The sequence below is a fragment of the Symphalangus syndactylus genome, chromosome 23 (assembly GCF_028878055.3).
Source record: "Symphalangus syndactylus isolate Jambi chromosome 23, NHGRI_mSymSyn1-v2.1_pri, whole genome shotgun sequence".
Lineage (NCBI taxonomy): Eukaryota > Metazoa > Chordata > Mammalia > Primates > Hylobatidae > Symphalangus > Symphalangus syndactylus.
In genome coordinates, this window is record NC_072445.2 from 19755407 (window position 1) to 19771077 (window position 15671).

General features: G+C 43.7%; 1 protein-coding gene across 9 annotated transcripts in view; it reads right to left on the reverse strand.

Annotated features, from left to right (window-relative positions):
* CLIC5 (chloride intracellular channel 5) overlaps window positions 1-15671 on the reverse strand; it is a 229525-nt gene that overhangs the window by 40275 nt on the left and 173579 nt on the right. For all 9 annotated transcript variants that reach the window (XM_063632917.1, XM_055264845.2, XM_063632919.1 and 6 more), the window contains 3 exons: window positions 14566-14675; window positions 8700-8825; window positions 747-853 (listed from right to left, as the gene is read on the reverse strand). In XM_063632917.1, the coding sequence (XP_063488987.1) occupies window positions 747-853; window positions 8700-8825; window positions 14566-14675 (343 nt within the window). The remainder of the gene's footprint in view (window positions 1-746; window positions 854-8699; window positions 8826-14565; window positions 14676-15671) is intronic.

The window sequence follows — 15671 nt, forward strand, 5'->3', positions numbered from 1 at the left end:
CACCATTCTTCAACTGTTATGCCTGCTTAATCGGACGGTTCCATTCAAATGGCTTTAGGTAATTCTTAAAAGGCAATGCCAAATGAAGGACTGAAAGTGCTATGAGCGTAACTGGGGGGGACTCAGCTCCCTTTCAGAAGGCCCTGCAAGAGAACCAAGTCCTGAATTCTGTAGCCAATGGCAGAAATGAAGAGCTTGATGTAGGATGGGCCAGGCTTTGAGGAGTGGCTTTCCAGGGCCCACTGTCCTGCAGAAGGGGAGAACACAGCCCAGGTCTGCCTTCCACATTTGCCACAGTAGTGACTGTGCTGCCTCTCCCTTGGCCTCTGGAAAAATCCCTGGAGAAATCTTGCACGGACCAGAAGGAAGCAGGAATATGTTGCTCTAATGTGACCACAGGCAGGGTTGTGAACTTGGGACAAATGGGCAGTGAGGACTGTCCTGTGCAGTGCACTATGCTGTGCAATAAGGCAGGCTCAGAGGACAAACTGCATCCCTCTCTCCAGCTTGGCAGTAAAGCCCCAAGCCTGTCCTCTTTCACCAGCCAGGCAGCAGCATCCACCACCTCCTCCCCTGTGTCAAGGGGGACCAGATGGTGGTGGTTGGGGTTGGGGGCAAATAGTAAGCAGTATTGGTTCCAGATGCTTCTCTGGCCCGAGTATTTGACATGCCCATGGGCAAATTGAAGATGCCTTGGGCAGCAAACAGACACTGCCAAGGGTTCTTGGTGGAAGGGAGTCACTCACCGGCATTGTTCTGCTGCTTGGTGTTTTTGATGTAGGCAGAGAACTTGGAAAAGATGTCGATGCCCGCTGTGTTGGATTCCCGGTGTTTTGCAGCCAGTTTGGGGTACCTGGAATGGAGGATGCAGTGTTCTGTGAATCAGTAGACCTGGAGCTCCTTTAAGGGTGAGCCTATCCCTATCACGATAAGCAATACTTCCCTTTCCAGCTGCATCTACAAAATGTTTTGGGGGTCTTTATCCTCATCCTATAGGGAGGGTGGGCATTCTCAGCCCTAGGTCATCCATAGAAGAAACCAGAGGCCAGTGAGGTGCTGAGATCTGCCTAGGGTGACACAGTCTGCTAGGCAAAGAGCCAGAATGCCATTCAGGGGGCTCAGGATGTGTCCTTTTCTTGGGACCACTAATAATGATGTGCCAGTGAGACGGCCCAATCAAAGTTCCCTCTGAGCTTGCCTCTCTATCCGGTAGGGTTCTTAACACTTCCCTTACCCACTAAAATAACCATCTACTGCCAGTCCTGTGATTATAATCCTAGCCACACAGAGCTAATTCTGGGAGCAAGGAGATGCCAGGTATGTTAGCACTAAACCATTTCTCCAAAGGAAGAATACCCACGGTCCTCTTCTGAAATGTCCTTCACATGCTTATTATTTGTGTGCAGTAATAACATGCAGAAACTACCAAGCTCCAAAAAAGGACATGTGTTTTCAATTGTTCTATTTTATTTTATTTGGAGATACATTTGCAATGATCCAGGCCCCCCCGCCCCACCTTTCGTAGAGCCTTTCATTGTGAAGCCAGAATAATACAAGAGGCAGGCTGGAGTTAGGACGATTGGCCTTGAGACTGAAGGAGGTAAACTTGCTCATGTGGGAACCCAGGGCTTGGCCTCATTAGCCCCATCAAAATGAAAAAAATCAACTCGAATAAATATTATTTCACAAGCATTTTATGGGTATGGCCAGGTAGGGATGGGAAGAGATGGGAGACAGTTGCCAGGCTACCATTGTTTTCAATGAATGTGCACCTCTGTGACCTCTGGGTGAATCGTTTTTGACTGTGGGCTGTTGGGTTGCCTTATGTTTAAAAAGCAAAATCTTTTTTGTTTGTTTTGATGTTTTTGATAGTTCGAACCAAACAAGACTTTAAAAAATATTTGTTGTTCTTTAATGCTTTTTTGTTCCTCAACTGGCCCATGAGCTAGGATTCCTTTTGGGGCCGTGTTAGGTGGCTGTGTAATTTCAGAGATACTGCCATTGGAAGAGTCCAGCTCTCTGCTGTGAGGCAGATAAGGAAGGCATTATTGTCCTCCTTTTACATGGAAGGGAACTGGATACCTGAGAAGATAAATGTTGATGGCTAATAAATGGTGGAGGGATGATGAGAACCTGGTTTCCTGGCCCTGCAGCAGTGTCCTTCCCCCTCCACTGCTTCTCTGGAAACAGTGAAAGGTAATTTGCATGGAGCACCTACTGTGCGGCAGGCAGGCACTGTTCTAGTCCCTTTACACATATTCACCATTTACTCCTCAGAACAACTCTATTGGTACTATTATTAGACTAATTTCCCACATGAGGAAACGGTGGCATCGAGAGGTTAAGCAATTTGCCTGAGGTCACATGGCTGCCTGGCAGAGCCAGGATCCCAACCCAGGCAGTTTCACTGTGGAAGACTAGGTTTTAAAGTCCACATTGTGTGGCTTCTCATAAACTCTGCTGCTGATTCTCAAAGCCCCAGAACCTTAAAGGCTGAGCTGCCCACCTTGGAGGAGCTGTCTCCATCCATCAGGAGGGGGCGCTTTGCACCAATGCTCCACACACATGTCTTCCTGGGTATACTGAGAATCATCACATTCATCTGCTGTGGCTGGGGGCACACAGCAGGGCTTCCTGCAAGATACTAGGTAATCTACCAAGACATAGGAATTTAGTGTCAGCTCTTCCTATTTCGGCCTTCTCACATAGAATCCAGCATGCTATTAGAATCAATAGACTTAAATTGCTATTAAGAAATGCCAAGTGTTCTTTGTTTCTCTTTGATAATGTAAAGACAGAAAGGCCTAGAAAATGCACCTCAGTGGACAGCTTGTTTGGGTTTCTTGCTTTGTTTTGCTGTATCTCATCAATTGGTCAGACTTTCAGTCATCTGATCATTTCTTCACAATCAGGTTGGGCCAAACAGGGATGTGTGGTACCAAATCCAAGATGATGACAGAGAATCGTGTATTCAGGGGGCTGTGGTAGTGTCATCCTGTTTCCCAAGCACTAGAACTCATTGGGATTTTACTGTATAGTGCAGTGTTCCATTTGAGATTTGCTCTTGTGGGAAGCGTGTCTCTAAGATGTTAATCTCGCAACTTTCAGTAACTACACTGGGGGAGGATACTATATAGGATAAGTGCATTCATTTTACCTCCATATTTATGGCATATTTTGAATATGCAAATAAGTGGGCTACAAAGTACATTCTGTTTCTCTAAAAGGCTAAGGAAGAGTGTTTCACTCACAGAAACAGCTTTGAAATAACATTGGATGTGATCTGATGATAATCAAAGAGATGATAATTTTTTCTAACTCAGGAGTCAGCAAACTGTGACCCATGACCCCTATTTGTCTGTGGTTCTCAGGCTAACAATGGTTTTTACATTTTTAAATACTTCAAAAAAATCAAAAGGAGGATACTGTTTTGTGATATGTGAAAATAATATGAAATTCAAATTTCAGTGTTCATAAGTAAAATATTATTGAAACAGCCATGCTCATTCATTTACATACTAGTTTATGGCTTCTTTCACAGTGTCACTGTGGAATTGCGACAGACACTGAAGAGCCCACAAAGCCAAAAATACATGACTATCTGACCTTTTACAGATACAGCTGCTAACTCCTGATCTAACTGATGAAAATTTCTCTCCACCCGGTTTTTAAGATATCTTATTTCAAATGCATGCACTTAACTTTCATTCTGGGAAGTAAAACAGTTGGCTTCTCACCAAAAAAAAAAAAAAAATTTTTTTTTTCCAAAAGTAGAAAATAGTAGCAAAAAAGCAGAGAAAACCATTGCAGATGGTAAGTGCCCTATCTGGTTTAGAGTTCCAGCTGACTTCTCACTGACTAGCCACAGCCAACCAAGACACTGAACGAAAGGATATCCACCATGCAATTAAACCAATGTGCATGAAACACCTACTGACGACCAGGCCCTGAGACTGGTTTTGGGGATAGATACTCTGGAGAAAAAGAAAGATGGTCCTGATGGAATGGCCTTGCTGATGGCAGCTTGAGTGTTTTCCCTCGTTTTTCTAATGAGCTGAAAAGTGGAAAGACTTCCTCTCTCTCTCCCTTCTCCATTGTTCCCACTTCCTTACTTCATCAACCCCTCACACGTGAAGGACGTTAACGCATCTGACTTTTCTAATCCTTGACTGTGTGCTTGTTTGACTCATGTCTGCTGTGTAAGCAAAAGATCTCTGGAGGTGGAAGAGGCCTGCCTTATTCATTAAAAGATGTCCCCTAGGATCTGGGGATTTAAGACCTAAGGTCACCAATTGTCTGTACAATTACACCTGGGAGACAGACCAAAAACAGGCACTAGCCACTCTTTCTAACTCTTTGAGCTTCCATTTAATGAGCTGTTACTTCATATCAGGCACTAGGCTCATTAGTATTATTTTTTACAATAGCCCTATAAGATCAACAGTATGGTTCTTGTTTTATAGATGTGAGAATTAAAGATTCTAGAGATTTCAGGTCATTTGCCTGTAGCAGAGAATATGCATACTCACTAAATAGCCATGTAATTCTATTTCCCAGCTTCTCTCTCACCTAAGTTGGGATCATGTGTGGATTCTGACCAATGGCATAGGAAGGAAAGTAATGTCACCATGACATTTTTTTTTTGCAGCCCTGGCCCTGCAAAACACTTTGGGAGATCTTTCTTCTCTCTCTTCCTGCTGAAGGAGCCTTGGAGGGCATGTATCCCAAAAACTACAGGATGGAAGAGGGCCACACTACCCTCTCAGAATTTGCTCAAGTGAGAAATAAACCTGTGTTCTGTTAAGCCACTGGAATTTTATGGCTGCTTTGTTACTGCAGCATAGCACAACCTAGTGGTATGGATTTGAACCCAGTCACTCTGACTCCAAACCTCCTGCCCCCAGCTACCATGCCATCCTGTGGGAGGTCTGGAGGCTGTTTCTCTACCTCCCAGAGGGTCAGAACTTTCTTGTTTTTTTTTTTTTTACTGTGGTGAGTTATCGCTATACATTTTTTAAAATAATGACTTCAAGTTGTCTTCCAATTTGAATATGCAAATAAGTGGGCTACAAAGTACATTCTGTTTCTCTAAAAGGCTAAGGAAGAGTGTTTCACTCACAGAAACAGCTTTGAAATAACATTGGATGTGATCTGATGATAATCAAAGAGATGATAATTTTTTCTAACTCAGGAGTCAGCAAACTGTGACCCATGACCCCTATTTGTCTGTGTCCTGAACCCTGTTGATAGTTAAATCATTCTTGCTAGATGATTGACTAAATGACATGCTGTGTAAATAGACTGTATCAGTTTACCCTCCTGAATTTTTATTACAGCATCTATGTGCTAGGATTATTTGAGACAATAACCAGCTCTGGAAGAGTACTTTGAGAAACTCATGGAATTGTGGAACATGCAACAAAAGGCATCTTGGAGACTATGTAGTTTCACCCCCTCATTTTAGAGCTGAGAAGGCAAGGAGGGTCTGAGAGGGAGAGAGGCTTGCCCAAGGTCATATGACAAACACTCGTAGAGAGGTGGCCAGAGGCAGGTCTCCTGACTCTCAGTGCTGAATCCTAGAAAGTTTGGCCACTCCATGGAGATGAAAGGCAAGGGCCAGAATGTCTCAACAGTAATCCCAGCATTAATCACAACACTTCCTTGTCGAGTGTTCACTAGGTCAATCTAAGGAGAGGGATGGATGTTAGTCTCATTTAGAAACAACTTGAGACTTCCTGATTCCTCATTTTGACACCAAATGCTCCCTGGGATCAAATGTGATTTGAAAAAAATGGTTGGAGTGTTTGTATGTGGTTTTCTCCTTTAAAAAATAAAGCTAAGGGGAAAAAGCCTCCCATAATGTGTTGGCTTTTGGCAGCTTTTACAAATAGTGGTATGATGAGAAACACATGGCCGACCAGCGCTTGGTGAATGGTTATGAGGGTTTTGCTGCCCCCTAGAGAACCAGAAGGCCAGGCTGCCCTGCTTCAGAGGCCTGACAACCTCCCAGCCACTCCATCTCCCAGCCTCAGTCACTGGGGAAGCTGGTGAGGCTGGTGGTTTGTTCCGGGCAGACAAGCAGTTCTCTATGGGGCTGAGGCACTGGCTTGGTAACATTTACTGGGAGGTAATTGTGGCACCTGTCTCAGTCTGATGGGTGCAGAGGCATCTAAGGTATAATCCTGGGATGCTCTGGAATACTTGATGGCCTCACCCTTAGCACCCCCACCTTGGTAGCCTTCTGGAGATATGCATTTTAACAGCATCAAGCGTTCTGCTACCTGAGAGTACTGGATTGTTAGGTCACTAACATGGCAGGAATGCACTTCATATAACCTGCTATACACAACTGCAGTCCAGAGAAGGACCTGGACCAGCGGGAGCAGAGCTCAGGACAGGGAAGGTAGGTGGAGAGGAGACAGTGGAGGGAGGGTCCGCATCCAGCCCTGCCCAGCTCTATTTGGATCATGGAAACTTAGAATCTGATGAAATGATGATGAAGTCAGATGATGACTCGCCTCTGGAAGAATGTTCAAGGACACGTGGGGCATACAATTCCAGTGATCTCTGCCCACCTTGTGGTCCCACTGTGGTTGCAGATTGGAGACCCCTGAGTTGGAGAAGCAGCCCAGGAAAGGCACAGTTGCACTGGGGGTGGTGTGGTGGTTGTAAGGGAACCTGGCTAAAGGGCATGTGAAGAATCAGAGAGCAAGAAGGGCTCTGGGAGATATCCTGTCACAGAGAAGGGAACTGAGTCCTAGAGCAGAGAAGGGACTGGTTCAAGAGGTGAAGGGACTGGTTCAAGAGGTGAAGGGACTGGCTCAAGAGGTCACAGCACATCACTAGCAGACTAGGATTGTACCCCAGCCCCTCACCCCTCCATCCGCTGCCTGGCAAAAGACCAAATGGGCCCCTCTGCTCCTCACTGCTTCCACTTTCCACTTCCTAATGATCATGATGGAAGCCCCCACTCCTGAGTGCCAGTGTTACTTCTAAAAGGGAAAATGTTAACTGCGTCATGAACTTGCCTCTATGGGTCTCCCAGGCAAAGTCTAAACTCTAGTTATTGAAAAGAGCATTTTTTTTTGGATTTCAAACTAGTGCTAGCAATGGGATTTCAAACTAGTGCTAGCAATGGGATTTCAAACTAGTGCTAGCAATGAGGTTGAGTCCCGGGGAAGGGGATGGAGTCTGGGCTCCCTCAGGGCACTTCCAGTGAAGTGGCTGACTGGTGTCCTGTTCAGAGATGTGTGTGTCTATGTGGGGCTGTCCTACTGATTTAATTAATGCACTTATTTAAAGTCTATACTCAGCTGCTTCCAATGGGCTTGAGGTGGCTTTTTCACTCTCAGTGTGCAAATAAGCTGTCTGAATATGGATGACAAAGAATATTTTTAAGGAAGAATGTATGATTGTTTAAGGCTTATTTGGAGCTTGACTGGCAGTTTTAATTTTTTAACAGCAATTCACTAGATGTGCGACCTTGGGTAAGTGACTTACTCTCTCCCTGTCCTGACCGTGAAATGAGGTTAATGATAGTACCTAGGATGATCGAAGGATGAAATGAATCCCATTAGCTAAGTGTTGCGAATGGTGCCTGACACAAAATGAAGGCTATAAAAGTGTTGATGAATAAATAAAACTTTAAAATAAATGCAGGATGGTGGTTTTTAGTAGTCAAATCTCACTAACTTTACTTACTCAGTATGTCCCGAACCCTTCCTACTCTTCTCCCCCGATTCTCCTGCCCTGTCTTGGCTTAGCCCTTCATTCTGTCCTGCCTGGACAGTCACCAATGGCTCCCCGGAATTAATTCCTCTATCTCCAGCTTCATGGTCCTCTAGGATACTGACTTCCCTCAACCTCTAAAGTAGGTCTTAAAACGGACTCCCCACCTCCTGTGCTTAATCCCTTTCAGAATACCCCACAGGACTCACTACAGGATAATACCCTACAGGATAAAGTTCATGCCTCACTCTATATGTAATATTATTTTTCTAGTTTTTTCAAAAATTGTGATTGTTTTAATCCTTGATAACAGTATTCTTTAATGAACAAGTCTAGCTTGAGTAAACTTTAGAAGCCATCTGTCTTCTTTTTACTGCTCTTTTCCATCAGTAGCAACGTGTCACCCAACAAGAACTTATAGCTCTCTGGTCTACACTGTCCCTGAACCTGTTTGCAGAAGAGGAGCTGCTGCTTTTAGTTGATTTTTTTCATCTGTTTAATTGTGGAGTCAGACCAGACTTGGTCAGGTTTAAGACCCTGCATGTTGTTTTAAGTCACTGAGTTACCCTTTCCTGACTTATTTTCATTCTGTCAGCCTTTCAGCTCTGGTTCTGAAATGAAGGAAACTTTGCCCTCACTTCAACGTCTTCCAAGCAAAGTGAGCTGGAGAGAAGGGACATACTGGGGCGAGGGAGGCGTGGTATCCTAGGGCTCCTAAAATCACTCTGTGTAGGTACGAGTGACTGGCTCTTGTTCATAGGCCATATCTACTCTTGAGTGGATTTCGTGGAGTGGTTTTGAGATTGGCAGCCCTTTGGAGGTCGTAGGCTCTCTCTTTGAAGAGAGGGTCCTGTTCTCTGGACTGGTGAGGTTCCTTTGGAAACACATCTGCTCAAAGTTAACACCAGGCCTTTATAGATCCAGCATGAACCTTTCCCATTCAACAGCCCCAGAAAGAAACAGATCCTTACTTTTCAGGGGTCAAGGTCTCCTCCAGGAACTCCTCGATCTTATTGACGTCTGTCTTCACGTCCCCATTGAAGGTCAGGAAGGGCGGGTGCGTGCCGGGGGCTAGGTTGTGCAGGTCAGCTGGCTTTCTGTAGAGAGAGCAAGATTCAGGTGTTGGCTTACAGCAGGGTGCTTCCTGTTCTGGGAAACCTAAGATTGATTGTAACTGAGATGCCCTGTGCTATCCAACATGCCTGTCAGGTGAAACAGATTTATGGTATGCAGTGTAGGGCAGCGGAGGTTGGAGAAAGTTCTGAAAAAATGTGGTGTGACCCAGGAAGTATGTCCAGTGGAGTCACCGAGAGAGGAACAAGTCAAGATGAAGGAGTTGAAAAAATGAAAGAATTGAAAAAATGGAGAGAATCCAGGTGACTATCTAAGTCAGATCCAAGCTTTAATTACCCAGGGGAGAGGTGGGGTTTTGCTTTTAAAAGCTCTTTCACCAATGTGCCTAACAAAAATGCGCTACACATAATTCCATACTTTAAAAATTAATGAACTAGATCATACTTTTCTCCTAATAAATATCTCCAGATACAAAAAATTGGGAGTTCGGGCCATTTGTTCAAGTTAGATGCTTCTATTGTGTGTAACTTATATTTTAATATCTAATAACTAATGTCTAACATTGGTCAGCCTTTTGTCACACTCAACAAAATACTTTTTTTGACTTATAAACAGCCCCTGATATGGCCTTTAGGTAGCCAGGAAAATAAACAAACTATTAGATTGAAAACAAAACTATCAAATGAAGACGTTTTCAAAAGTCTTCTTATTGCTAAGATTATTCCTCCACAAACACCAGGTAGGCTATTACCAAGGATTCTGAACCAAGAACCTCCTACTGGTGAGTAAGAAGATACCTGAAAGGCTTACGATTCAAGCTCCATGAGGGAAAGGACCCAGAACCATGCCTGGCATATAGGAGGCCCTCAGTAGATACATATTTTTAATGGCTACATGAATAAAGCATGCATTTTTGATTCAGCTACAGTGGCTCATGCCTGTAATCCCACCACATTGGGAGGCTGAGGTGGGAGGATCGCTTGAGCCCAGGAGTTCGAGACCAGCCTAGGCAACATAGCGAGACCCCCATCTTTACAAGAAATAACCACAAAAATTTGCTGGGCATGGAGGCATGTGCTTGCAGTCCCAGCTACTTGGGAGACTGAAGCAGGAAGATTGCTTGAGCCCAGGAGTTCGAGGCAGTTGTGAGCCGTTGATGGCACCACTGCACTCCAGTCTGGGGGACAGAGTGAGACTCGGTCTCAAATGCAACAGCAATAAAAACTCACACATTTTAAATTTAAAAATGAGTGATTTTAGCTGCAAAAGTAGAAATCAAATGTTGGTCTCAAATTGGTAAAAACTTCAATCCAGTTATGAAGGCTTTTGGCTTCAGTTAAATGTGGGGAGAACCAGTAGGCAACTCCACTGCTACGGTATTCATGCTCCACCATCGTCTACCTTTCACAGTATTTTAACTTAATTCAAGCACCTACTGTTCTCAAAATATGACTTATTTTGAGAACATTTACTAGATTTACTAGAAAGAAGTTATTTTTCTTTAAATTTTAAAAATTCTGTTCAACATACATAAATCAAAAATCTCCTAGGAGTCAGAAATTGTGCCTATTTTTAAAAATTATGGGGTTACTTAAATGTTATCTTAAGTTAAAAACAATTTATTTTCTAAGTAAATGCAACTTCTGCTTTGTGATGGGATTCAAATAGATCACTTGATTTATGAAAGTTATTTCTTTTTATAGCAAACTTTGCTGGGCCCAGTAGGATCTTTTGGTAACACATACATATATATGTAATAGGCAGCAAATTTGGTCCCTAAGAAGACAGAAAGCTCTTTTGTGTGCCTGTTAGTTTCTGGGTCAGACACTTAAAGAAATCCAAGATAACCAAAGCAACAGTGCATTTCTCCCCCCTGGGAAAGAGGAGACCCAAAAGTCCTAAATTATCCTGAAAGAAAGGCCTAGATGATGGAGAAGTGGGTGAAATTCTGGAACGCAGTCCCAATTGAATGAATGAACAATTAATTAACTCAACAATTAATTGAACTTTCTGCACTTAGCCCACAGCAGTGCTAAGTGGCATTTCTGGCGTGCACTGGGGAGCACACTGACTACCTGAAGGAAGGCCAAGTGAAGTGGAAAGGAAAGTGGCCTTGTGTTTGACATGGCTATGTCCTGTTAATATCCAGGAGTGTGCTTCTGTGTCTGCACCACCTGGTCAGAATGCAAGGGCAAGAATGGAGCAAAATGAGGGGGAAGAAGGGTTGGCAGATTGGGGAAAATGGGAAAGGGGAGGGTTACACCAAAAAATGTAGGGAAGAGGAGGGAAAATGGTGGCGACTTCCAAGACGGGGCTGGGATTCACCCCAAATGCTCTCTCTGAGAATGCCACATTTCTTATGGGAGTTGGGAGTGGAAAACATTAAACGCAGAAACTGTAAAAAAGTAAACAGTGGGGATAGAGGAGTCTGTAATGAAACAAATTCCTGGCGTAATCAGTTTGGGAGGGGAAGAGAAGAATTTCAATTACTGTGCTGCTCCCATGTCCCTCCCCAAACACACACACTCTCCAGCTGCATTCTGAGGCACTTGGAACTCAGACAATTGAGATGGAAAGTATTTTTAAAATCTAATTTACTTAGTCCCCTTGTTTACTTTGTGCATGTCCCTCATTTTAGACAATGAAAGGACATTCTTTATTTGCTCCTGTTTTTTAGAGCTGACACAAGGCAGCAACATGTGTGCTCTCAGTCACCTCTCTGTGGCTTAAAGATACAGAAATGTGTGGTGGTGGTGGTGGTGGTGGGCTTTTTCCTGGGATTCTAGAGAATTGTGGCCACTGGAGTCAGACGCCCTTGGGAAGCACTGCCTATGGCCATCGATGCTTAGCTAGAGTTGCAGCCCTCTGTCTTTGTTGACCCCGCTTCAGCATTTATAGTTGAGACTATATCATTAGCATTGGATGACGTATTGCCAAGTATGATTTATGAACTATGTAATGAGGATCGGTCTTCTTTTCCTTACTGGATTGCCAGCTCCATGAACCCAACGATAATTCTAAGAATAGCCAACATGCAAGGAGTTCTTGCTATGAGTCAGGTACAGGACTGATTGCAAATGTTTTACATGGCCTGCCTCGATAAATTCTCACAATAATCCTATTGATTAAAAAGACACTGTCTCCATTGTACAGATGAAGAAACTGAGGCTCTGAAAAGTTCAACATTATTCAGTCACTAAAGTGTAGTGCCAGGAAAATAAATCAGTTTTCTTAGAAATTAATGTGTGTGTTCGTGGGTAGAGGGGACAGTAAGAAAGTTTTCTTATCTGTAAAAACGGAGTGGTGCTGCATGCCTGGTCTACGTCAAAGGGGTGTTGGCTGGACCAGGTGTGATCATGTGAAGGAGGAACCAAACCATGTGAAGCACGCGGGCAGGGGTGGTTCCCTCTCTCACTCTCTTCTCCAGCAAACATACAAGTCCTCTCTCACACATGGTAATCCAAACACCTCCAATTCTCCACTGAAGGAAGCTGCTTTTTCAGAAGTCTGCTGCTGTCTTTAGTTATCGCAGACATTAATTGCATAGTGGATGCAAGTTCATTTATTTGACAGATAGTAGTTGAGGACCTGTGAAAAGCTAGTTGCTATGGAGGATACAAAGAAACTTAAAACACGATCCCAGTCTGTCCTTGAGGGATTGAAGGTCTCATTTGAAAGACGAAACAAAATTCATAACTGAGGTATTATGAAGAGCATAGTATTCGAACCAAGCAGATGGGGTTTAGCCCCTCTAATTTCTAGTTGGCATCTTGGGCGAGTCATTTAAATATATCTGTCTCAGTTATTTCTCAACACAGAGAAGTAAGACCTCCTTCATAGGATTATACATTATATGATTTTTTTTTTTTTAATGAGAAAGCATTTACTAGTTGTAAAGCATTAGGGGTGCAGACCTCAGAACTTGATGAAACACTAAATCACGACACAAGGCAACACAGACAACAGGTGCTGGGTGAGTCTGGAGGGAGGTTGGGTTGATAGATGTGCTTGTGAGTGTGGTGGGATGGGTATGAGAAGGCCTTACAGAGGGGATGGGGCTGAAGCTGAGCCTGGGGCCAGGGACAAGAAGGAAGAGATGGCCTGTTTTAGACAGAGGATGCAGCTCTGCCAAGGGATGGAGGCTCGAAGGAAGAAGAACAGCAGAAGGCAGGCCAGCCTGACAGAGTAGACAGGTCATGGTGAGAAGTGTTGGGAAAGAGTGTTGGCAAGCATGAAGGAAAAGACAAATCGGGGCTTCGGATGCATCAAGTCCATGGACAACGGGAAACATCAAAAGTTTCCTGTGCATGAAAGTGGCCTGATTAAAACATTATTTTAGGAAGAATAACCTTAGAATCACATAAAGGATGGGTCAGAGAGAGAGAAAAAGAGAGAATGTGTGAACCTGGAAAAATGAAGACCAGTTTGAAGAACAATGAGACTCTCAGGGTGGCAGTGGTGAGACTTGAACCAGTCGTAGGCTTTGAGAATGAAAAAGAGAGTTTGGAGGAAGAGAGAGTGCAATAGGAGAATGCTCTAGACTTGGCTACTGATCAACAATGAAGGCAGCAATAGAAAGGAGCAGGAAGTGTTTAGTGCCTAGAAAATAGAAGAGAAAGGCCAGGAGGAGTGGCTCACATCTGTAATCCCAGCACTTTGGGAGGCCGAGGTGGGTGGATCACAAGGTCAGAAGTTCAAGACCAGCCTGGACAGGATGGTGAAACACCGTCTCTACTAAAAATACAAAAATTAGCATGTCGTGTTGGCATGTTCCTGTAATCCCAGCTACTCAGGAGGCTGAGGCAGAGAATTGCTTAAACCCAGGAGGCAGAGGTTGCAGTGAGCTAAGATCGTACTACTGCACTCCAGCCTGGGTGACAGAGTGAGGCTCTGTCTCAAAAAAAAAAAAAAAAAGAAAAAGAAAAAAAAGAAAATAGAAGAAAAAAGGAGTTCAAGAAGAGCTCAACTCAGAGGAAAAGGATACAAATTTATGTATACAATGTTAGACATATATGATAATAGAACATCCAAGTGAAAATATCTGGATGATAGCAGGGCTCTGGGTGTAGAACAATTCACATAGAGATAACAAGGAGAATATGCCAAGCTCACCAGGGATGAAGGTAGAGGCAGAAGATGAACACTTACAGGGTGAGCCTTGAGCTGTTCCACATTTAAACAACAGGTGGAAGACAGGAAACAGAATACATTCTGTAGGAGTGAAAAGAGTGTGGCTCCTGGTGTTTGTAAGTCATTAAACTGCACTCTAAAAACAGAAGAGTAGTTACTTTTCATCCAAGCCTATAATCTAGAGCTGTCACACTGAGGACTTCTAAAGCTGGGAACATAGCATGGGAAAGGGTCTAGATCACAACTCTCTGAAGACTCAGACTCTCACACCTGAAGTCCTGCTAGGGTCCCACGGATGACGGCCTTAGTACTACTGAAATGACTAATCCTATGTTTTTAGATGTCTGTGCCCATCTGTGCACCAGACACTTAGTTGCAATGCCAATGTCCATTCCTTGCTTCTTCTTTGCTAATCGAAACTTGCTAATCGGGTCAGTGAAGTGCTGGGCACCAAGTGAAATACTTGCCTTTGCAGACTCTCTTGTAGCTAAGACTGGACCCTGAGACACAGTTCTGGACAATGAAGTGTGAGCAGGGGCCTGCTGGGAGCCATGGAAGGCTTTTGCCCTCCTTCATGGAAGTTTCTCTGTTCATGCAGCTAAACATACTCCTCATTTATGCAACATACTTTACCTTTTCAGATCCACAGTGGTGACATTGAACACGACTCCTTTCAGCCAGAGGATCATGAAGAGGCGCTGAGAGAAAGGACAGTTGCCGATGCTTTCCCCATCGATTCCAGCCTGGAAAGAAGAGAACCAGTGTCCTGAGTGGGCAGGTGCAATTAGCAAGGGGAAAATAAGATTGTAACACCCAAATGCAGGTCTGAGGAGACCTTACTAAAACCATGTCCCAGCAACTTCAAAGGGCAGTAGCCTGATATTATTCATTTTTGTCTTCTTAATGTCCATGCAGGGCAATGCCTGGCAGCATGTAAGGGCTCAATAAATACTTGAATTGAACTTGATGATTATGCAGAATCATAACTTTATGAAATCATAGAACCCTTGGGGTAAAATTAGACCTGCAACATCACTTAGCCTGACACAAATGATATTGGAATGCCAACATCTACACCCCCAAGTAATCATCTAGTTTCTGCTTGAATATCTCCACTGACCAGTCATTTGTATTAATATCTCTCAAAGCAGTTCATTCTGAGGATTGCTCTAACAATTAGAAATGGTTTCCTTTGGCTACCTAGCCAAAATATGTTCCTCTGTAGTTTACCCTCCCCCACCCCTTGGTCCTTGGTCCACGTGGATGTCATGAATATAAATATCTCGACTTTGATCGCATCTCCCTATATGGAGGCTAATCAGGAAGCTCAAGGCTTTAATCAATACACCACTTAGTTCTGGCTAGTACTTGGCCTTCACTGTCAATAATCCATTCATTTGTTAAATTACACTTTTACTCAACAAATACATATTGACCATCGGTTATGTGCAAGGCACTGGAGAAAATTACCCAGCGGATTCAAAACTGAATTCCTCCAAGGAGCTTATGGCCTTCTGTAGGGTGGGCTCGGGGGTAAGACAGGAACATATGTAAAAATAACAAAACTATATATATTATTGGGTGTTCTGTGCTTCTGCCATTTCATTTCCCTTCCTCAAAATAGTAGGCTCTTTTAGGTCTGAAAAACAAGTCCATCTTTACTGCACTTCTGAGTGGACTGCAGATCCCTGAATTTCATAAAGAATTAATTTCAAGCAAACCTATGAACAAACAAAAAA